This window comes from Peromyscus californicus, unplaced genomic scaffold (assembly GCF_007827085.1).
Source record: "Peromyscus californicus insignis strain IS unplaced genomic scaffold, ASM782708v3 Scaffold_10__1_contigs__length_136768540, whole genome shotgun sequence".
Classification (NCBI taxonomy): domain Eukaryota; kingdom Metazoa; phylum Chordata; class Mammalia; order Rodentia; family Cricetidae; genus Peromyscus; species Peromyscus californicus.
In genome coordinates, this window is record NW_026294391.1 from 99,234,587 (window position 1) to 99,259,892 (window position 25,306).

Genomic DNA, 25,306 nt, shown 5'->3' on the forward strand with positions numbered 1-25,306 from the left:
CAAGGAAGAAGGCCTCAGAACCATGGGAAATTGGCAAAGCCTTTCCCCATAGGGACCAAGCTTGAAACTGGCAAAGACTTCTTCCTTTGGCTCAAGTACAAGTGTTTCTGAACAATTGACCATTGTGAGTAAAAACTAGCCACTGCGACTCCCTCCTCTCAAATGTTTGCAGCCTGAGACTGCTAGCCTACAGACACTGCCTACCCAGACTTTCCTGTTTACATACTAACATGCTTGAACTGCAGCCCGAGTAAATGCCACTCCATCAGAGTGGCAACATCTCATCTGAACCCGGCTTTTCTGTAAATGTGTTTGTCATTTCTACATTTCCCTCACCACCCCTATCATGGTTTCTGGACCAAGCTCTGCAGGTCACAGCAGGGAGGGAAGAAAAGGTAAAGGAAAGGGGGGGCATGTAACTACTTCTGTAGTTTACCCAGGTATGGCACAGGGGCTGCATAATAGCCAATCAGTGTCTTTCACAAACTAATTCCTCAAAGAAAACAAGCAATGTCTTCACAGGGAGATGAGGGCTGGCCCAAGTCTTTCCTCTTTGAATAAAAGGCACACACATTTGTTCAACCTCCTCAGTCTTGCCCCAGAAGAATTTTTAATAAATGAAAGTCAAATCAAAGAATAACAGGATAGCGCAGAGCAGAGCGACATTTTTTATTGAATAAAGAAGGGAAAACATGAACATCATAGAGCAAAGGCAGCTTTTCTGATGAAGCTGCTACACTTTGTGCTAAATAACCTCATCAACCAAGAGTATACAGAATACACAGAACAGGGCAGTTACCTCAACAGCAAAGGAGAAGGATGAGAATACAGATTTTTTTAAAGATAAAATTTGGTCAAGTGACAAATTTAGTTGCTCAAAATTTCTAGCCCTTATCCACCTAAATTCAGTATGGTTCTACATATATGCATTAGGTATATGCATACTGAATCCCCATTTTTCATGGAAGCTGCTTTTTAGAAGATTTATTCTATTTTTAATTTCAAATTTATATGACCTGATACTCAAATTTTAAAAATTTGTGTTTGACATAGTATGTGTGTATGTATTTATACACACTTTAAAAACCCCAAATCAATTCTTATAAGCAGAGGGGTCATGCTTCCCTCCCCCTCAAACTAATGTTGTGAATTTCAGTTATTTCTCCTGTGTGTCTAAGAAACTTGGTGTGTTCTCAATGCACCCACACAGTCAGGTGGGTTGACAGATGTGTCAAAAATACTTTATGAAAAGAGGGAGGTAGCTCATGCGAGTTGGCAACCTTTTGTGTATTGTTTCTTGCTGGAGCAGGCTGCCTCCCTTTGACATCTTACAGTTAAAGATGAGAGGAAAACTTTACTCTGAAGCCTAGTGAGCACAGTTGTACATTTACTATAATCCACCTTCAACTTGGCTTATAATGTAAGATGACGAATACCTTACACCAGTACACAGCATGAAAAAAGTACTGAAGAAACTTTTTATAGACAATACTTTTGTTTTTCATGTTAAACATCAGCTTCTATGGGATATATTTCCAGGATGGTTTGTTATCACTTTATAGACATTCTAGGCCATACAAACACCACAAGTAACATCAATGTCAATTTTTTTTCCAATATCTGTATCAATTACTGGAGGCTAATTCTAACAGATATACTACTTAAGGGAGGAAAAGAAGATAATCATGACACATTGCAAAGAGAGCAATATAGCATTTTAGCAGTAAGGGTGATCAGGGACCAGAAAGAGGGGACTCTCTAGAAGGTGATGGTGTGGTTTCTTCAGGTGGGAAAACTGTAAGCGTACAAGCTCGAATGCCACCAAGGGACTCTGGCAGATCAAAAACCTTATGCCATTCATCCTTATCTGGATCATATTTCTGCACTATCTCAACCATACAGCGATTATTCCATGAATATCCACCAACCACAAAGATCTTATTGTCAAAGACAGCGACCCCAACATCACTCTGCCCTCTTAACATGGAAGCAATTGGGGTCCACTGGTCATGGATAGGTGAATAGTATTCACAGCTTAGGACATCATCATAATCACTGGTTCCCCGGAAATGGTTGCCACCAATGACGTAGAGCCTGTCTCCCACTGTACACATGCAGTGTAGGCCTCGAACAGTGGTCATTGGTGCCTTCTGGGTCCATTTGTCAGTATCAGGGTCAAAGCACATGAGTTCCTTTTGGAAAGTGTCATGGGTAATTCCTCCTAGAGAATGAAAATAATAGGCATAAGGCAAAGAGATCATAAAAATGTAAAAGTAAGGCTCTTGCATATATAGTTAACTTTTAGCTACATTTTATGGCATATTGTAGCTTACAAATAGTAAATTTATAAATATTGTCACTTTATATTCTTTTAACAAAAAATAAAGAAAATATGTTCAACTTTTTAAGACAAGTGAATAAGGTCTTATATTAGTATAATAACTTTCTCAAATGGAGATTGATCACACTTAAGAAGCTTCAATGAATGGAAATATATTTTGGCCAGTATTAGAGTTGAGTCAGCAGTAAATCTGAACTACAAAGCATCAGTCTGTTGTGGGTTTTTAATGGGTAGGCTATGGGTGCTGAGCACCAAGCTAGAGCACTTTAAATTCCAAGTACCCATTAATTCCTTTTCCAAATCAGAATACCCATTCTAATTAACATATTAGGATTATGAATACAAAGCAAAATATTTATTAAAAAGTGTTGAAAGTCTCTTGCCAGTAACATACCAACCAGGAAGACTATGCAAATATGCAAAATGGTTGGTTTTGTAGAGTTTGGGGTGAGCATGGAGAAAGCCACATCTGTTATATGCTTTGCAAAGCTAAAGAATTGGAATTCTGAACATTATGGGAATTTCAAATATGTAGCAGTTGGTTGGTGTATTAGGTCTTTATAACCGACAAATTGATTAAGACTAAGAAACATAATCCAACCTAAGTAATGAAAGTATCAATCTCTACCTTCAGCAGACAAGGGGTAGACCTAAGCTAATCTTTATCTGTATCATGTGAAGAGTCATCAAGTTGCAAGACAACAATCAAGGAAGCACAGTTTTCTATCCTTTAAAGCCTTACTAGAAAGCAAACCATTGTTTTTGTTTTTGTTTTGGGGGGGGGTTAAAATTGGCTTGGGTCTTAGCCTGACATCAATGTGGAAGATGATTTTTTTTGGAAACACACCAGTTATGCCAACATGCCACTAAAACCATTCAAATGTTAGTTCTGCCCTGAGAACTGTGACCTTTTGTTACGGCAGTAGAGAACTTACACACATGAAACAGGTAGGTGATACAATATGATTTCCTTTATGGTTCTGTCAATATAAGATGCCCCATGGTCACTCATGAATTGAACCCTGGAAGCCTGCCAATCAAAGCTACAGGCCTTTCACTAATCCTTTTTGACCACAGACATCATAAGGCAGCCCTCTGTGACTCCTCATCCCCTCAACAATTTTGTTCTCTAAGAACATAACTGCCTGCCTGGTATTGGTAGGCCTTCCACTTGGGGGAAGGGGCTGTCAGAGGCAGCCTGAACTAGGGAAGAAAGAAAAAAAAGAAAGGAAGAAAGAAGAGAAAAAGGAGAAAAGAAAGGAAAGGAAGGAAGGAGGAAGAGAGAGAAAGAGAGGGGGAAGAGAAACAAAATTGCCTAAAAAAAATTAAATGTCAATATCAAAGGTGATCATTATGTTAAAACATATTTCTGAATTCTATAAAAGGGCAATTCAAGCACAAACTATTTGAGAATGAAAGCTGTTATTTGAATTGAGCCATTTTAGAATTTTTATAGAAATATATCCCTGTATATAATGGCACCATAGTAGAACTCCATTACAATACTAAGGGAATATTGTGTATGTATATGTATATATGTAAATATGCATACATATATATACATATATGTATGTATGTATGTGTGATGGGTTACACTAAAGGAGTATTATGCATATTTTATGCACAATAGAGCTTATATGTTATATAATGTAATATTTCCTAATATGACTTAGCCAAATTTTAAGGAAAACAAATTATTATGTATGAACAGAAAATATGATTGGTGTTTACTAGAATACAAAGTATTGAGACTTTAAAAAATGAACTGGCAAATCTAAATGCTTTACAATTTCTTATAAATTATACATATATAGATGAATTGGTTTGCTGCTAGCTTCTAAACTTACAAAATGCTCAAAGCATTTACATGCAAATGTACACACAAAATTCCTCCTAAAATATAAATTACATTTTGACTATTATTTTCCAAGAATTGTCATTATTACTAGCACTATATGGAAAGATCATATAATTAAAAGTATAAACATTATTATGTTGTGTTCACAGGGTAATTGCCTACCTGAAATGTACATTACTCCACCATACACAGTTCCAGCATGACCATAGTGAGGCTCATTCATTTTGGCAACGTAGGTCCATTCATTTGTTCTCGGATTGTAACATTCTACTGTAGCTGTTAAAAAAAAAAAGAAATAGAATGTTTTTTTTAATCTCAAATTTTATTTTCTTTTTAGTAGAGTAATAATAATGTACTAATCTCTGAAAATGCATAAATCAATATGAGAGACCTCAGAGGGGCTCTTAAAATTTTTGAGACTATGTTAATATAAAACATTAAGAGATGTTACATTAGGCTAGATGATATAAATATTTAACACATTATACACCTGTAAAACTCACTAAGGATTCTTTTCTGTCATTTATTTGTATCTTTTTAATTTGACATTTCTTTGCCCTTAAAATACAGAAAAAGATTTAAAAAATCATAAAGAAGGAATAACAATCAACTCTGAGTCCCTATTTGGACATAGTATATAGGAAGAAACATCAATATATGAAAAACTAACTTCACAGTTGAGCCTGAGGGTATTATCACTGCCTGGTTTATGTTCTACACATTTGACTACAGTCACTACTGCAACCAATACTACTTTTAACCAAAAGATGATTAGCAACAAGGTGTTAAGTTCTTTATTAGGCAGACTTCATATCAGTAATCAATTTGTCATCTTCAACAAAGTATTTCGGACAAGCGACCTCAATTACTTAAATATCTTTCAATCTATCCATTGTTGGAAAACACAAGATCAGAACATCATCAGTCTAGACAGATAGAAAATATGTTTCTTTTTACAAGGAAAGATATAGGGATGTTCTGAGGACTGGTAGGAAGCATGAAGTCTAGATGGACTTGAAAGGTTAAAATTATTAACTACAGATATTGCAAAAGCTAATCCAATTCTTTGTTTCCCTCGACCCTGCCTTTTCAACTGACAAAACCACAACACTATGCAGGGAAGCACAACACCAACCTGAAAATAAAATTTGCTTTAGTAGGTTCCCTTCAAGCTTTATGATATAGTTTCGACTTTATTATAGAGTTCTATACTGCAACATAAAGCAGAAAGTCTAAGGTTTAGCTACTTGGAGCCACATGCTATCCCAACTGAAGAGTAAACCCTTAAAGCAGGTTCTCCATTTAACTACAGGCAAACGTGGGGATAGAGGAACGGCTTTGTTTTCTGTTTTCTGTACTAATTTCATTTCTTCCATCAGTTCTTATGCAGTTACTTATGCTTCTCCCATCCTCCCCATATGTTAGCACTTCTCACAGCCCTCCAGTAATTTCCCTTTTCACTTACTTTAGGTATTTTTTTATTTCAAAATCTTTCACTATTCTCATTCTGATCTATTCTCTTGTCTTATATGAGGCACTGAAGTCGTTTTAAAAATTTAAATGGACACATAATAATGATGTATTCATAGTGTACAATATGACGTTCTGATGTGTGAATACATATATGATGGCCAAATCAATGTAATTAGTTTATCTGTCACCTCAAGTACATATTACCTTTTGTATTGTGATGCCTTTTATACACTAATTTCTATTTACTTTATCATGATTATCACCTGACAAGCAAACACACTGAATGTACACTATTCTCTCTTTCCCTTTCCTGTCTCTCTCACATATACACAAAGTGACTTAGTGTATTGAGTGGCATGCAATATTAGAAAAGTAATAAATGGACAGAATTTCTATGAGAAAGCAATCTAATCTCACACCTTAACAGGGGATTTTAAAAAGACTTCCAGGTATCATCCTCTCCCGACTAGCCATATGCTTCTCTTAATGCGACGTTTTCGTTGAACTTTGAAATTTCCCCATTATAACTGCCCTTTCCTATATCTAATTCCACCTGTCTTGATGCAGTTTCCATTATTTTCCTCTTATTCTTTTTATGGTGGAGTTAGAAATTAAATAGCTAATCTCTGTGGTTGTTAATATTCCCCTATATGAAAAGGTAATGCTGTTCCTCTGTCCGTAAGGTAATTGCATTTTTCTAATAGGGGTTGTAAGAATACATCCATAGTTTCTCAGGCAGGAGCCTCTCAGTACAAGATGGAAATTCATCTCAGTAACTGTGTAATTGCCCATCAACCCTAAACTTCCCTTTCTCCATCTGAGTCATCAATTTCCTTTACATTTTTAAGTTCCCTTAGCTTTATTGTCAACATTTAAAGTCCCTCTGTGTGCAACTGTTTTTATTAGGGAAATCAGTAAGTGTTCATTATGAAAATGAAATGTAACTGTTTCAAAATTTGATGTACATATTCTTGTTTCTGTCTTTCACTTTTGTACAATAAGCAGATACAGATATTCTCCATAAGACTGACAAGCAGAGGAGAGCAAAGTTAGTACAAGGCAAGGAGCCTGAACCATAAAGTGATGGTTACAACCATAAGCAGCTGGGAAAATGCAGGATAGGTATCAGCAAACTTCAGTCCCAGCCAACACAGCCCCCTGCCCATTTCTGTATGGCTCACAATATAGCAGTGTGAATGGCTTTAAAATTTTTTAAAGTTTGGAAAAATGAACCAACGGACTATTTTGTAACATGAAAATTATATGCAATCACAATTTCAGTGGTCACAAATAAAGTTTTATTGGAACTGAGACTACCACATATAATGCTCTGAGTTTGAGATCCCACACTGGGGCAGCAATAAAAACAACAAACAAAACCCAACAAACAACTTTAAACCAACAAAAACTGTTTCTAGATACTTTTCAAAAAAATGTATTGTTGGCAAGTAAAAGAGATTAAACAATAATAGTGGTGACAGATATAAAATGTAGTATCCCTGGCATTCATTATAGAAAAAATTATGTTATTCACATTTAATATAAAATAAGAAAAAAACACCTTATGTGGTTAATTTATATAGCCAAAATGTTTCTGTTAAAATACACTTGTAACCAACGTTAAGAAGACAAAAGAAGTATACAATGGTGAGACCTGTCTGATGTTTCAGTAAGAGAGTAATCATGGAAACTAGGAGTCACAGATCTTAATTATCATAGTTAGTAAACTCTGTCTAATACTAAATGAACTGTTTATATTTACTCTGAGAAGAATATTATCTTACTATGTGACTTGTACTAGGTCTCAATTCTGGAAATGAAGAAATAAGAGCCAGGCCTCAGTAAAGAAGAATCTTGGCCTAGTAAGTACCATAGCTTGTGGGCTTTTAAAAGTTGAGAATGAAGGATTAGGTCAAACTTCTGCCAAGGCACTCTTAGAATATAAATTAATCAAATAGACATTCCAGTAGTCCTTTCCATATGAAACTATGTGTGTGTTACAGTTGATGCAATACAGCAAACTACATATTAGATATAATTTGGACCTTGGCCAACAATATGTGCTGAAATAAGATATACAGATGGTCCCTGATATTTTCTTGGAAAAACCGTTTACAAATGCAACCCTAGGTATATTTTTGTCTTTAAACTTCTAGAACTGTTTATTTTGTGAACTAAAACACATTTCTGGGTAACGAAAAAAATGTATTCTATGTATAATATAAGTATACAGACTTACGCAATTCTCCAGCAGCATTTCGCCCACCGACTGCATACAGATATCCTTTGAGGGCACTTAGGTGGAAGAAGGTGCGCTTTTCATTTAAAGGTGCAACTTGTATCCACTTGTTGTAGCGAGGATCAAATCTAAACACTGTATCAACAGCCGTTTTTCCTTTTGTGTCATAATTGCTCTGCCCACCAACGACATAAAGAAAATTTCCGATGACAGCAATGCCATGCTGGTATCTTGGGGCTTCCATGGGGGCTAGAGATTTCCACTCATGGGTCTTTTCATCATACATGCGCAATTCTTTACTGACAACCAGCTGCTGCCTCAGGACTCCGCCGAGTGTAACCAAGTGGGTGGTGTCAGACCGAATGGCAGTCCTGTCTGACTGCATAACTGGCTGCATAAACGGCATCATTTGGTAATTGCTGGCTTCCAGAAGCAAATTGACACAAGTATTGTCAGTTCTCATGAAATCTACCGTTTGCACGAAATTAATGAGCTCCTGTGGTGTCATCAGCGGGAATCGTATGTTCTTCATTAATTTTGCAGCAAAGTCCATCCTTGGCTCTTCCAGGCGAAGCCAGCGACAGGTAGCTTTGAAGAGCTCTAATTCGGTGCAGCGCTTAAGGCTGTTACTGGAAAGTACGAAGGCAAGACGCTCAAAGGGGAGTTTCAGGAACTCCCCAGTGGTTATCAATGCAGAAAAATTCTTTAAGACGAAGGTGTTGACGTATTTATCCACTTCTGTAAGATGGTAAGTGTTGGCAATTCGTCCAACTTCAACACAGTTATCCAAATTAACCTAGGAATCCAATAAAAAAATTAAAACATGGCTGCTTTCTAGACATCTACACTTTGACCACAGAAACTCTTATTTCAGAGTAAGAGTGCTTTGTAAAATCCATATAGATGCAAATAAAGATTATTATTTAAGTGCATAAAGATGTAAAGAAGATGCAAACAACCTTCACCTTGATTTAGCAAAAAGTTGACTAAACAAAAATGATCAGTTAACCTAACAAGCAACATTTCAAATTGACTATGTCCAAAATAATTTTCTTCCTCAAAAAGTTATCATTCTCTCAAATGCTGATGAAATTATTGCTAGATAGAAATTTTAGGAAAATCATATTATTCAATTATAGTTAATTTCTTCTTCTTGGTTCTTCAAAGTAGCACACATAATTAGCACGTCACAAAAAAGGTCTACTATCCAACTCTTTGACTTCTCTTTGATGTAGAGGTATCATTGTTACTATCCTCCATAGTTTCAAAGTTAGTGTTCACAACAAATGACTTAACAGCACGATTACTTCTAAGACAAAGTTATTTTATATATTTTATCCAGAAATATAAGTCAGAGAATTTGTTGAGAGCAGGAGGAATTTATCTGCATTAAAATCCATGCAAGATGAGTTTGGAGGACCTATTTGGGCAGCGTAAATTTCCTTAGTTATTCTGTTAGTACCAACACACTCTACTAGCAGTAGTTGAAGTCAGAGAGCCCAGAATAATTTTCCCAGCACTGACTGCAATATGCCTCAGAGTGGAGAAGTGATGAAAGTAGTCCCTCCACAGCAGGATCTCTTTTCAATAACTGATAGGTCAAAATGAAAAATAGAAAAGTAACATCAGCAAACATAATACAAAAATAAACCACAAAGCAAGCCCACCACACAAATATTTCTATGTGTGTATATAACACAGAGATAGGAAAAAGGTTCCAATGCATCTGTGTGTGTTTCTTAATTTTCATCACAGTGTATGCTCAATAAGTAACATAAAATTCATCAATGTATTGTTAGCCTTCTGGCTGCTATGCTAAGAGATGTGTTATATGCTTAAGAGAAAACTGGATAATTCTTCTATTGATGTTTCTCTTGAAAGATGAAATGAAGGACTGAAGACGTAGCTCAGTGGTAGGCTGCTTGCTTGGCATGCACGAAGCCATTGGTTCCATCCCCAGTACTGGAAATAAAGCTAAAAGCATTACTCCTTTGCATAAAATAACAAGCCAGTTAGATATAGTAACAGGAAAAACTCTAAGATCAGCCCACAAATATTTTCACAGATATATTTCTCAAGAAGAATTTGCATTTGTTTCTGTTATTTGTTCTATTTTGTTTAATAACTTATTTTTAATGAATTAAAATCAATTTTATATGTGTATGCAATTCACATGGACAACTCTCACTCCACCCTTTCCCATATTCTTGTCCCCCGTGTCTACTTGTTTTCTCTCAATGAATCTTTTTGTGGCTCATAGGGTTTAACAAAAGCTTTGGTTTTCCCAGGATCTGTGTGAGCAAGAGTTTGGAGCTATCCATTTGAGCCTGGAGGACTGATGGCAATGTTTCCCCTAAGAAAACTGATTTGATGAGTATAAAAATCATCAAAATGTCTAATTACTTATTTTATTTGGTAGTTATAGATTTAACTTCTCAATATATTTGGTAGTTACATATTTACACCTAAACAAAACTGACACAAAAACAATGAAAATAAAAATAAATTCTGGTGCTCTAGAAATACAGTTTAACAATGTACCAAATATCTTTGATTTCTAATATAAAGTATATTTTAATACTATTTTAGAAGTGGCAGGCTGATGTGTCATAAAAACCTTCAGTAGCATTGAGTAGAATAATATTCCATATTTGATTACTCAAATGGTACTAGATACAAAGCATTACTGTTTAAGGTGATGAATCTGCTTCTCAAGGCAAGTGAGAAAATACAGGTAATTTGTGCTTTTCTAAATATTTATTAGTAGAGATAAGCAAAAATTATAATTAATGATAGCACAAAATTCTCAAAGATGAACATTTCTGTCATTATTGATATGACCACTAATAAAATCAACAAAAAAATGGGTATTTAAGATGTTAAAACAAGACCAACAGCTATTAAATTAAATCTAAATTTATAGCATGTAGTGAGTATGATGGTATATGCCTGTGATTCTAGCATTTGGGAAGCAGAAGTAAGTGGCTCACAAGCTCTTGGCTAGCCTGAGCTACAAAATGAGATCCCCATCTCCTCCTAAACAAAATCAAAATGAAAACGTTTAAATAGAAGGCAAAATAAACCAACAAGAGAGATTAAAAAACCAAGCAACATAAATCGTTAGTAGAGCCTGGAGTGCTGGTATACAACTATAATCCTAGTACATGGGTCTCTGTGGACTAGCAGGAAGATTGCCATGAGTTTGAGGCCAGCCTGGGCTACAGAGTAAGACCTGGTCTCAAACACTAATAATAATGATAATAATAACAATAATAATGATGAAGAAACATATTAGGACATCTTATTCTCTTACTCCTGCCCTAGCCCCCCCCCCCCCTCCATCTTCAATTATACCCAATCAGAACAAACATTACTAAAATGACAGGAGAGAAGAAACCTACCTTTTATTTAGGGGCATTTGGAGAATGCCTTCTAGATATCAGTAACCTACATACACAGATGCACAGGACTGGAAAAGACTTGGACGGAACATCTAATCAATACAAACAGCTCCTACCTTTGAAATAATGCCAGAGGACTTTTGACAACCCTTTGAAGTGTCATCTTCTTTACAAAAGGACTAACTATTTTCTATAGCCTCTATACAACAGGCACCACATTGTGGGCACACAGCAAAGTTAAGACCCAGCAAAATCAATATTACAAATATTCAAGATGCAATAACAAAATGTAATACCTGTTAGGACAGAAAATTCCTAGGACCTTATTAATTATAATGGGACATGGGTAAATATGTATTAGGAAATTAATTTTCATCAAACATGTAGAATATAGGGATAAGAGTTGAAACCTCAAACAGTTAACAATATATACAGATTAAAATTAAAATTGATGGCAAAGAGTAAATAATTTTGGCACAATTCAGGATTACTTGATTCTTAGTAGTACCTCAGGTAGAAGATCTCTGGATGTTTAAATCAGGTAGTATTTTAGAAATGGATACAGGCAGTAACATATAATGTAATTTACATATATGATAGAATACCTTACACCTTAATAAGCTAACTTTTTTTAAGAATTCTTTAAGTAGAAATAACTCAAATTTTATGCTAAGTTATCTAATTTCATCTGAAAATTTGGCCAAATTTCCCCGTAATTACTCATGAAAACAGACTTACAACAGAAGCTAGCTCAAATAGTATTACTTCATTTAAAGGGGCTGCACATACTCTTCGGAGCATCTAAACCTTCTACCTTTTAAAAGGTCTGAACACCAAAACGAGAAACAATTCTTCAAACCCATGTAGTCCCTTCTCAAATTGTTCTTCAAATTTTTACTTCTATTTCCTTGGCCTATATTATTTCAAGTGATTTTCTTACAATCAAACCTTCAAACCATCCTCAAAACAGTTTCCACGTTATAATTTTTGTTAGTTGTGTTCGTATTAACACATTAGTCCTTGCTGCTGCTGTGGATTCAAATGATTCTGTCTGCACCCAAACACCTTCATTAATGTAATTTGACGAGTCAATGGCACATTGGATTAGAAATCAAATATTAGTTTGTTAAAGGAGCAGTGTTACATACAAAGAGATCCGGGTACAGATTAAATAAATGAATGCCTACTTTTATACTCTTAAGGGAAAAAGTAGAAACTAAAAGAATCTGAAAATCTCAACTATGCCTCACCCATGTCATAGAAATAATACACCTTCTCAGTAAGAAACCACTCCACACTCTTAAAGATGAAGTAAAGTTCCTTACTAAATAGAGCTCCTGGTTGACTGTGGCTAATGCCCAAATAAGAGTCGACAACCAAAAGATTTCATTAGCTTATATCCACCTTAGGCTTATGCATTTTATGTACGCTGCTGTCATCCTTAAATCTCTTTTGGGTCCTGACCCCAGGTTACATTTTGAACAATTCAAACAGAGACAGGAGAATGCAAGTCTGACCACTTAGGCAGATAGGAAATTTATACAGCAAAGATACTGCATATTGCCAGAATTATTTTAAGTATGCCAGTGTTGTTCTTTTTCAAATAGTTGTTACTGGGGAATCATCTTGTGCACCTGGCAGAATTATATTTCCTGGTAAGAGTACGGGGATTAATGGCAGACCTGGACTTACTTAATGATGGTTTAACCCTATGCTGCCTCCCACCCCCAGCTGCCCCTTAGAGATATATCTTTGGTATAGGATCAATGTGACTAATGGCTGGTTTTAAGTCAGTGCTATCTCCTTTGTTATGAGAATCAGAGTCTAATGGCTGATCAATCCTGATAAGTAAACATTTATATACTACTACCCTAAATTTCATGTATCTATAACGGGCCTAGTAAGCATGATACTTTTCTTTGGGGTGTTTAGGAGGCAGTGCTCCTTTAGCTAAATTCCACATGTGTGACTTAATGTTTCCTAAGCAAATTTATTAGTAAGTCCTTTATAATACCAATTCTATCACTTCAGCTTCTTCTACATAACCCATTCCATAAATTAAATTCTTCTTGGTGCTTTCTAGTGTGTTTGGGGAGAGCAGGTTGGAGGGGCGATTAGTATGTCAAACGAATCAAAAAATTTTCTTTATAAAAAAAAAATGAAGCCTATTTCCTCCAAAACATTTGGTTTCAGCACACAGTTTTAAAAACATAGGCTCATCTTACTAAGAAATTACTCATAATAATTTAGCTCAGGGAATAAAAAAATCCCTCCTATGTGAAATGGTCATAGTATCTTGAAACATGAAGTTCTAAGTGGAAAAGGTGCTGAGAAGGAAGGGAAATAGCTCAAAGCTGAAGAGAGGTTTAACTAGAAACACAATGCATCAGAAAAAGAAAAGATCCTGGTACTAACAATCCACCAGTTTTCTAAAAAGTAGATCAAAGACCATGAGAGAGGAGACTGCCATCATAAAAGAACGCAGACACATTCTCAGTCCGCACGACAAAGCACGAACAAAGTAGAATGACATTCAGAAAACAAAAAAAAAAGATGAAACTCCTAAAAGTTCACAGACAAGGAAATCTGCAATGAAGAGGCAGAATGAACTATAGCGCAAGCAAACATCACTCCTATCAAGGTTCCTCACTACATATGGTGGAGCTTGTCTGCTGAAGATATTAAGAACAAAGAACACAAACTTGAAGACAATATTAACTGTCCATGATAATGAAGGCATCTCAAGAAAGCCTTAGTTATAGCAAGCGTTTCAAACACATTAATTACTAAATTACTGGAAATATGTAAATATATAAAATCACGATCATTCCATCTTCAAATAAGAGTTTTTAAACAGTTATCTTGAAAAAATTCTTCTGTACTAATCTGATAGAAATATATTTACGATAAATACAGTTGGTTTAATTGAGTGGTGGCGACACACACCTTTAATCCCAGTATTTGGGAGGTATAAGCAAGTGGATCTCTGTGAGTTCAAGGCCCCTCTGGTCTACAAAGCGAGTTTCAGGAGCCAAGGCTACACAGAAGGATCCAGTCTCAAAAAAAAAAACAAAATAAAATAAATAATAAAACAAAATTAAAAATACAGTTGGGTGTGTGGTTCATGCTTTCAATTCCAATACTTAGGAGGCAGAGGCAGAGGCCTCTGTTGAGTATGAGGCCAGCCTGGTCCACAAAGAGAGTTCTAGGCCAGCTAGAGCTACAGAGTAAGACCCTGTCTCAAAAAAATGTATGTATATATAAAAATATATATACATTCTATCTCTCTCACACACATACATTCTCATTCTCTCTCTCTCTCTCTCTCTCTCTCTCTCTCTCTCTCTCTCTCTCTCTCTCTCACACACACACACACACACACACACACACACACACACACACACACACACACACACTAAATTTGGTCATCTTTCAGGTAAAGTGATCATAACATCTAAAGTTATAAATGTCAAACATCTGTTAGATAACAGGTCAACACTGCTTCTTCATAATCATGTTCCCAATGAAATCACAGCACTTTCTCTAGTTTGTTTCAAGATAAGCATATGTTGCTAAGCTCAGTGGAAAGCAATGCTAAAGAGTCTGCAAACATAAGCTTTAATTCTTGAACTTGTTACATTCAACACAATCACAGTTTACTTGAAGCTCTAACATGCTGTTGGTGATAAAAAAAAAAACTAGAGGAAAAATAGTTAAGAGTATGGTCTTTGCATAATGGGATTAAAATGAAACTTAATGCACAAATTTAGTAATGCTGGCAAACAGTAGAAAGAGTGATTAAAAAACTTCACTTAGACTATTCAGCAGTAATGATATAAGTCAATAATATAGTACTGTATGGTCATAAAACCTTTAAAAGAGCAATTAGCTTAAAATTTTACAAGTAGTTTTGACAGTCATTTCAGTACTCTATAATGGAAAGAAATATATTAAAAAACAGATTTTAATAGTATAATTAAATGGGTATTTGCTGACATAAAGAAAGTTTCTCATTTTTAAATGTTCTTTGTTTAATATGCCTAATTTTTATTTTGTTTTGAATTGACATATATTACTTATTTAAATTTACTGGTACAATATGATGTTTCAATACATATATATGTTGTTTAATAATTAAGGTAATTAGCATATCCATTGTCTTATTCATTATCTTCATTGTAAGGATATTTTAAATACTTTTATAGTTATTTTGACATATATGAAACATTATTAGAAATAGTCACTCCACTGTGCTGCTGTTCTAGAATACCAGAATGCTACTATGTAACTCTGTTTCTGTACCCACTAATCAATTTCTCCTTCAACATCCTTTAGCTCTATATTCCCTGGAGTCTGTTAAGCACTATTTTCTTCTGCTTCTATGAAATACACTTTTCTAGCTTCTACATGTGTGTGTGAGCAGGTAGTATTCTTTTTCGTATGTGTGCCTTATTTCACTTAATATATTATATTCCAGGCTTATCCTTGTAACTTGTAAATGACAGAAATGTATTCTTTTCATCATTCCCTGTGTACTTATATCACATCAGTATTGATTTACCTGTTGGTAGATAAGAAGCAGCTTATTAATAATTAGGTAAATGTTTTCCCCAAACTTAGTGTTTTAAGGAAGAAAGAGTTCATGTTCAAAAGTTCAAAAAGGCCTAAGAGCAAATTACCAATACTAAAGTTGACATTAGTTAAAACCAATTATAGCAAAATATATTATCTATCAAATAATGAATTAGAAAATATATAAAATTTCACTGTTACTATAATTTTAATCATAAAAGCAGGCTCCAGGAATTGTAGAAATCCTGTCATCTCTGTATGAGCCAGACAATGTTCAAGTTTTCTTAACTAAAATAAAATAGTGTCTGTAGGAATAGAATGACTATTAAGTAGTTCCTTGATTAGTTGATTTTAAAAAAAAGCTAACCACTATTCAGTGTGATATATTCTAAGTCTTTGCAAGTTAGGACTTAACTGCTAGTTCTTTTTTTTTTTTTTTTTGTTTTTTTTTTTTTGTTTTTCGAGACAGGTTTTCTCTGTGTAGCTTTGCGCCTTTTCCTGGATCTTGCTCTGTAGACCAGGCTGGCCTCGAACTCACAAAGATCCACCTGCCTCTGCCTCCCGAGTGCTGGGATTAAAGGCGTGCGCCACCACCGCCTGGCTAACTGCTAGTTCTTAAGATCAAAGTTCCCATATTCAAAGAAGAAAAAACTGTCAAGCTTGCTTTAACAGAATTTGAGAAGCTCAGATTACTTTTCTATGTAATTCAATAAAAGAAGACTACTATATAAAAATAAGTCAAATCACTGAAATAAATAAAGCAAAATTAAAGTAAATAAAATTATGAATCAAGTTAAGGCACATATATTTTCAAATGTAATACTATTCCACATCATTTGCCTATATTGAAGGCTTTTGTTAAATAATTCTACTTTGTAAAATTTACCTGTTTTATTTTCCACTTACTCCCACAGCACGCCTTACACACCAGCTTCTTCTGATGCTAAGTTTTACATGGCTATACCACTGACTTCACGAGCCCTTCTCTAACTCTACACGAGCATCTACCAACAAGAAAAATAAGATCCGAAAACATCTTACCCCTGATATGAGAAACACTTTACAGAAGTCCAAAACCGGTAGAATCTGCAGAAAGCTGGCAGCTTCCAGAGTGTCTTGAAGGTTGTCCATGTTGAGAGACAGTTTCGAAGTATAGATGAAATCAATAATTTTCCTTAGACCTACTCTGCTCACGCCATGAAGCTTAATGCACATTAACTCTTGTTCTTTCATGCCACCTTAAATGAAAAGAGAGTCAATTCAATGATGGTGGATAACTAAGGTCAAACTCACTTCTGCTGCTAATTAGATGCATTAAAATCAAGGGAAAGTCTTATTCCAAGTAAGCATCCATTCCACAGTTGGGCTTTTGCACATTTTTACAGTTAAAAGAGCACTTGAAGAAAATTCTCTCTATACTAATGAAGATCATATATGATGCAAATGCTTTCAAATGTTCTCCTGTCACTTCCTATCTTTTGACAGAATAAAGACCATATTATAGGAACACAGAGTCTCTGATATTAAAAAAAGAAAGACTATGAAGTACAAGGGATGGTACAAAACATGTTTCAATTTCCCATGACAGAGCAGCAGCACACAAAACCACACAGATTGGTAAATATTTCTTTTGAAAGTATTTTTTTTTAATGACATAGAGTGAAATACTGGATTTTGGATTAGAAATACTACTACTACAATAATTAAACAGGGTTTTCCCCTAATGTCTTAATGTGAACGCAGGGTGTCAAAAGGCAATGTACCTGTGAACATAGCTTTGAAGTAGTCACTAGCAGATGCCATCATGACCCTGTGCACAGGGTAAGCGTCATCTGTATCACCAGGCATCAGGGTCACATCACAAAGCAGTCCTTCATGCCGAAGCTGGTCAAAGCCCTGTAACAAGCACATGAGTTGAGCCAGGAATCAAGGGAAAAAGAACATCCCAACCCCTGTGTGCTAAGCTTCTGTTTAGAGGTCTAGTCTATTTTGAAAACAGAGCCAAAAGAGTGCTCAAAAAGAATAAAAACTGCTGTGTTGATCTCTGTATTCATTTTACAGCACACAAAAAATAGAACATTAAGGCTAATTTACATTAAGAACAAAGAAGGGAAGTATGTAAATTCATTTATTTATACATTTATTTACCCTACTTGGAGAAAAAAATGATAATTTACACTTGTTTTCCCCATGCATTAAAAAAAACCCCATCTACCTTCCAGAACTGCTTTCCATAATCACATGGATAGTACTGCTATAGGACTTTAAGAGAATTTTTTGCATTTTGATGGCTTTTTCCCACTTGAGACAGAAAGGAGAAGATATCTGTCTATATCAAGTACAAGACTGGAGTTCATCCTATCACCTGAATTGTTTATCCTCCTTAAGAATTAAGGATTGTGCTTTAAATATTCCAATACCCGGCTAATTGCTGCTGCTGTTTGGCCAATTATCTTTCAAGTCAGAGATTTAACTATCTTTGATAAAAGGAGTGTAGGGAGTCCCAACAGTAGGCTTAATTGTCTCCAAAGGCTTAAAGGATTAGCAGAGGATGAACAGGCTAGCCCCTGCAGTGGAGAGGAGAGACAGGTCCCAGTGAGAAGAATACCTGTTGATTAACTCCTTCGTCTGTACCCCAAACAGGGAGTTCGGTCTTGACAGGATTATGTATTGGATTTGTGTATCTTTGCCAATGAATGGCATGTTTTTGTTCATAATTACGAAACTGTTCACAAATGTCCCCATTCCTCTGCAAACACAAACACTCCATACCCTAGCTATGTAATTCACCCTTGACTCTCTTATTCAGAAATGTAGATGAAAAACAGTAGCAGTGAATCTTGCCAAAGCAATGCCAACTTGGAGAAGCTGTTCTCATACTTAAGACAAGAATTGACTCTTACCATTCACGTAAGGAGCAAAAAGTTCAGTAAGTTTATGGGAGGTGCTTTTAAATTTGGTAAGTATCTGTAAGTATAGAATGAGCACACTGCAGTGGGGGTAAGACTGTCAATCAGCTGATAAGGAGACACCCTTGGCTGGCACTGTTTGGGGACCAGTACCTTGGAATTCACCAGTGCTTTGGCATATCCTTTATAGTAAATGTTCAAGTTAGGATATGCACAAAACCCCATTTCACTTAGAAGCTGTTAATTAGTACTTTAAAGTCATGTAAGCATGGTGGGGAGAACATAGCTTTTTGTCATATTAATTAGGAACTAGAAACAGCTTCTCCCAAGAATGAAAAGGAATGTGCTTAAGGCGCTTGCTGTGAAAGAGTATAAAGATTGAAAATGAGAGGAAAAACGGAAGTAAGCCTAGTGTTTAGGAAGAAAAGGTTGGATACAGTGGAATGGCTTGTTTTCCCTTTCTTCCTCAAATAAATTTGAGGTTAAAAATTATTGATATACACCTTTTAAAAGTCAAAACACATAAGGATAAATTCAGGTATACTGGCATATGCCTACATAACAACAAAAAGCCTTGTATCTCAATGTGCAAGGACAAACTTCATTCTTAGAGGATGTAAACTCTCCCATGGTGACATACCACAGCACTCTGATGGTCTTAGAACTTTTGAAATTACAATTGATGCAACAATGAACTTCCTGTGTACAGATAGGCTCATTCCTTAACATCTGGACAGCTCGGCTCAGCTCAGCTAAGGTATCAAGAGACTTTATCCTCCTCACAAAGTAAATCATTGTGCATCTATTTACACAATCAAGAAAAACTCAACCCTTTCTCGGTATTTTGATGTCATGAAAGACCTTTGAATTTGCCTTCAATCTATCTACTCTTTGTTCTCATTCTCATATTCTTTCCTTAATTGATTTTAAATTTGAGAATTTCATATGCAAGTACTGTATTTGCACCTTGTTTACGCCATTCCCTCCTGTTTTCCTTCCACCCACTCTCTCTGAAATTATTGATCTCTTATACACACACACACACACACACACACACACACACACACACACACACACACACAATTGAGTCCATTTAGAGCAGTTTTTGTGTTTAGGGCTGTACCACTTGGGACTGGATAATTTATTAGAGGACTTGTCCTTGGAGAAGACTCATTCTCTCTTCCGAAAGCCACTGATTGCTTGTAGCTCTTCACCTAGGGGTGGAGCCTTGTAAGTGTTCCCCATCTATACTGCAATGTCAACTGATATCATTACACAGGTCTTATTTAAACAATCATATTGTTGAGATTCATGGGTGCAGTTTTCCTGTCCTATGTAAGAGACGCTACCTTAAAGTAGACTTTCAAGTCCTCTAGCTCTTACAATCTCAACCTTCCCACCCCCTCTTCTGTGATTTTCCCTGAGCCTCTGTTTTAAGGGTTTCCCTGTAGATGTGTCAATTAGGGGTTGGCACCCTACAATCTCTGCTCTGCATTTTACCAGTTGTCTCACAATCTGTTCCTCTGATCAACTCGAGAAAAGATCTTAGAGATCATGCACAAAGTGTGTCCTTTCATTAAAAAAATAATTTTCTCCAACCAATTTTGTATTTATTCCTTTCATATAATTCCTATAAACTTATGTTGCCCACCGCTCTACACATAGAGTTCTGCTTTATGGACATTGCTTAGCTTCTAGTTAACTTTTAAGGATATCCTTGAAACTGCTTCCATTGATTTAAATTCACCTTTCTGTATTAGCACTTATCTTATTTCTCTATTATTTCATTTTTTCTGGGCCTTGGTTCTGATTTAAGAGGAACTTGTTTGTCCTCAGTTCCTGGATATCTACTTTTTTCCCTTCAATAAATCTCCCTTCATCTTTGTTTATATTTCTTCTATATTGTTTAGGGACAAACAAATACTAAAATGTTTTAATCTTCTTGAAATTTAAATTAACGAGTATATCAAAACTTCAAATATTACAAAGAGTCATGTCTATAAATACCCTAAAAGTAGAAGCAAATTAACTCAACCTAACAAATTTTATAATTATTCTATAAGAGAAAAGAGTCAATGTTATAAAATTCTAATATAAAAATAAGCAAAAATAACTTATTTTAAAAGTTGGCTGGATAGCAGTGGCATTCAAATGAAATATGCAAAATCAACTCTGATGTATAGTATGGTATTAAAAATAATGAGGCAAGTAAACATTTCCACCAACTTCTGCATTAGAAAGAATTTAGTAGTATATTACAAATAATGTGATAACTATAATTTTGCAAAAAGAATGAGCAGAAACAGGAAACTCATCTTGACAAGAACAATAAAAATTACCAATAGAAAATATGTTTTACAAACAAGGATGTAAGATTTTAATATCTGAAGAAGAAAAGGTTAAGTAATGAGTTTAATCTCTTAGTAGGTATCACATATTTGATCAAAGCAATATGAGATGTTATTTTATGGGGCTGCTCTTCATTTGATTCGGAGGAAAGAGATATATAGGCTGGACATAAAATTTTATATTAATATGAAACACTGTTATCATTATGTACCACAGCTTGCACTTCCAAAACATCTAATAGCTCTCTATCACTGTGCTATATCATAACTGCTGCTTTTCAAAGACTTCCCAAATCTGGCTCTAACCCAACTATATACCCATAAGTTTTATGACTCTGTGTAATGTAACCCATCATATCAGGTTGTCCAACCCAGGCTTACTCCTTTTCCATTACTTTTTATTTATGCCATTCATTTTTAATATTTTTTTCATTTTACATACCAACCACAGTTCCCCCTTCCTCCCCTTTTCCTGCTCTCCCCAACCCCATCCACTCCTCATAGGGGGTAAGGCCTCCCTTGGGGAGTCAACAAAGTCTGTATGTATCATATGGATGTCCTCCCTCCTTCAAAGCATAATTCAAATTTGACTGCCTTTATAAAGCTGTTACCAACCAAATGTCTCCTAAAACAGGCAGTTTTGCTCTGTGTCTCAAGATTAGCATTTAAATAAAGCTTAGAAAATTTTGTTTCCAGAAAAGGCAAAGAAAGTAGCAGATTTTTTCTTCATGTTACCGCCCAAAACACCTTAAAAACATGACAAACAATATAAAAAGTACAGCTTTTTAAGACCAAAAGAACAGCATTGGTGAAAGACAAGAAAAAGAATTAGATGAACCCATAATTGTCACAACACACTGTGTAGAAAGTGTTACAACGTGAGAACCCAAGCAAAATTCAGTTTGAAAAGACCAAGACAATTAAGTTTATAGGACAAAATATAAGGGGAGATATACTTAGAGAGATGCCTTCTCACACCACTCCTTCCCCAACCCCCACCAGCCAGCCATCAAGGGCAAGGCAAGAACTTGGGTATCATGCCTTTTGTAAGTAGTCATCTAGCATAGAATGCATGATAGCCCATGAGGTAAGTGCTCACTTTTTCTCTAAATCTGTATCAAGGCATGGGTGTAGCTGTGGTATGTATATAGCACAGCAGGGAATGAAGCCTCAGCTTTTAGAGAGAGAGAGAGAGAGAGAGAGAGAGAGAGATCCCTGGTAAGTGGAAAGTATTGATCTAACATGAAGTATAGCCAAGAAATATCACAAAGAATCATACTGTAAAACACTGTTCAAGAATTAAAAAGGGGACAAACTATTAACATACATGACAGAGTGAATGGATCTAAAAGACTAGACTATGAGAAGCTAATCTCGGTATCTTATAGGTTATATTATAGTTTGGAGGGTTGTTTTGTTTTTAACAACAGAAACAAAGTGACAGGAAAATTGATTGTAGTTCCCAAGATTTAGGAAAAGGGACTACCAAGAGGTAATAAGACATAAGTTGGAGTCATGTAATCATTCCATTTCATAATTTTGATGATTAAATGACATATTTGCAATGCACAGTCAAGTAAAAATCACTCTAACTGTATATTCCAATTTGTAAAATAAGAAGATGGTAAAATATACTGAGTTGACAGTAACTAAAACACAGCTGACATAAATAGAGTATCAGACAAAACATATTTAAGAACAAAGACTATTAGCAGGGATAATGTGAGTCATTTTGTGACATGGGCATCAATTAAACAAGAGAATATAAAATCATTAATTTTTTCTATGTTTAAGAGCAGAATTGCAAAACACATGAAGCCAAAACTTGAAGAGTTTTGTGACTAGAAATCTCCATGTTGGGGTACAGTGTCAAGTACTGACTCCAGAATTTTGTGCATGCTACCTACAGCATTGTTTTTGGTTTGTTGTTGTTGTTTTTTTTCTTTACTGTCTTTTTTATGTGAAAGTATGTCATGTAGCCTAGGCTTCCAAGTAGTTATGTGGGTGAAGTTGACCTTGAACTCATAACTCTCCTGCCTCTATTTCCTGTGTGATATTATCACAGATATGTAGTACCTTATCTAGTCCCAGGTATTACCTTAACACTCAAACCAGACAAATATAACTGAAGAACTACAACAGTAAAATCCATCAAGAGGTGTCCATCATGGCAGTACATGACTGTACCTAGGAAGTTGAGGCCAGAAAATTGGGAGTTTGAGGTCAGCTTGAGCTACATAGAGAGACAATGATTCACAAAGAAAGAATAAAAACAAATCCATCAAGAGCATAGATATACAATTAAGTCTTAACATGTCAAATTTAACAATACAAAAAGCAGTAGTATAGTATGGTCAAAAGGGAGGGCAATCTCTCTAAGTAAAAGTAGCCTTTAGGAAAGCCATTCAAACTGCAGTGAGGCTAAGGTTGTTGATTTAAAAAAAGTCGCCGAATTCATAGACTAAAAGCTTTCCCTTAAACTCAAGAAGAAAACAATATGTACATGCTAATAACTTCTACTCAACACTTGTCTCCAGATATTTCCAGTGCAATAAGTCACGGGAAGAAATAAAAAACTGGAAGCACCCACATGACAGCTCACAACTTTCTGTAACTCCAGTTCCAGGGGCTCTGACACCTTCTTCTCGCCTCCTCAGGCACCTGGTATGTACACAATACACATACATACATACATACATACATACATACATATATATACATACATACATGCAGGTAAAACATGTATATACATAAAATAAACCTAAAAATTAAAGAAAATATTCAATTAAGAGGGTTAAGAAACCCTGTCTCAAAAAAAAAAAAAGAGGGTTGGATACTTGAAGATATATATCAATTAGAAAATATAAGAATGGTTCATTGTACCCTACCATGGAGGATCTAAGAAGTACTTCCCCAGCAAAGATATATAATAAGTTCTTTCTATTCTGGCTGCCATGAAGGAACAGAAAATAAATGAAATGTATGACTTTGATAGAATCTTAGCAATCTAAATTACTTGAGCTATTTTATAACATGTAACTTTTAGTTATTATGTTTATGTTAGCATTTTTTGAGACAGGGTTTCTCTATGCAACCTACAACTCTGGCTGTCCCAGAGCTTGCTCTGTAGACCAGGCTGGCCTCAAACTCACAGAGATCCACCTGCCTCTGTCTCCTGAGAGCTGGGATTAAAGGCATTCACTGACATGTTTGGCTCAACAATACATTTTTAAAAATGTTTCTCTTGTAAAGTTTTGAAATGAGGTAAAGGTCACCAACATGTCATGACCAAGAACCCAAACATCAACTTTAAAATTAACATTCCATGAAGCTAAACCAGTAGAAAGCATGACACATTAATTTGCCTCAGCTTTTTAAACAACCCACTTTTAAACATTCTTTAGCTAGGTAATAACTGAAGGTTATAAAATTATATCTTACAGTGACTGTAGCACTAAAATTAGGCAGAGAAAATAAATAGCTAAAATAGAGAAAACATGGAAATATCAGAGTGTTAGGCACTAGTCATGAGGATGGGAAAGTGTCAATTACCAGTCTCAATGGAAGAACAGAAAAGTATTTTTAAGTGTCCGTGGGCTTAAGTATTACTAATATCCAAGAAATGGTTTATATTCAATGACAGAAGTATTCAACAACTAGCATGGATAGCTCCCATCTGGAGCCTTGTAGCCTAGCTATGGTCTCTTTTTCCTAACAATGGGGCTACCAATGAAATGACAATTCATATTTTGACTCCTTGCTTTTGTTTTATTTACTTTTTTGACAGATACAGAGAAGAACAGACAAAGAGGGAAATAATCTGTGTAATACTACTTTTTCTATCAAGAATAAAACCTACTATATTATTCATGTAAATTGTTAGCTTCTATTGATATATTTTTATAATTATGGCTAATAGGCAGTTCATATTTATAGAGCTTATATTTTAGAAGGTAAAACAGTTTAGAACAGAATTAGAATATAAATGCACATACAGAGTCAGAAAACCTGGGTCAAGTCCTAGTATGTGTCATCTAAATGGTTATATGAATTTTGGCAGTCCTCCTAACTTCTGTGATAGTCAGTCTCTACATATAAGGTGGATATAACAATTCTTGCCATCTCTGTTTTATTACATATTTTCAAGTATCAATGAAGCAAGATT

General features: G+C 35.3%; 1 protein-coding gene across 6 annotated transcripts in view; it reads right to left on the minus strand.

Moving 5' to 3' along the window:
* Positions 1 to 654: 654 nt before the first annotated feature.
* Positions 655 to 25,306, minus strand: part of Klhl13 (kelch like family member 13) — a 165,694-nt gene continuing 141,042 nt past the window's right edge. For all 6 annotated transcript variants that reach the window (XM_052738090.1, XM_052738047.1, XM_052738056.1 and 3 more), the window contains 5 exons: positions 17,648 to 17,780; positions 16,926 to 17,122; positions 7,912 to 8,707; positions 4,362 to 4,475; positions 655 to 2,221 (listed from right to left, as the gene is read on the minus strand). In XM_052738090.1, coding sequence (XP_052594050.1) covers positions 1,734 to 2,221; positions 4,362 to 4,475; positions 7,912 to 8,707; positions 16,926 to 17,122; positions 17,648 to 17,780 — 1,728 coding nt within the window. In that variant the 3' untranslated portion in view covers positions 655 to 1,733. The remainder of the gene's footprint in view (positions 2,222 to 4,361; positions 4,476 to 7,911; positions 8,708 to 16,925; positions 17,123 to 17,647; positions 17,781 to 25,306) is intronic.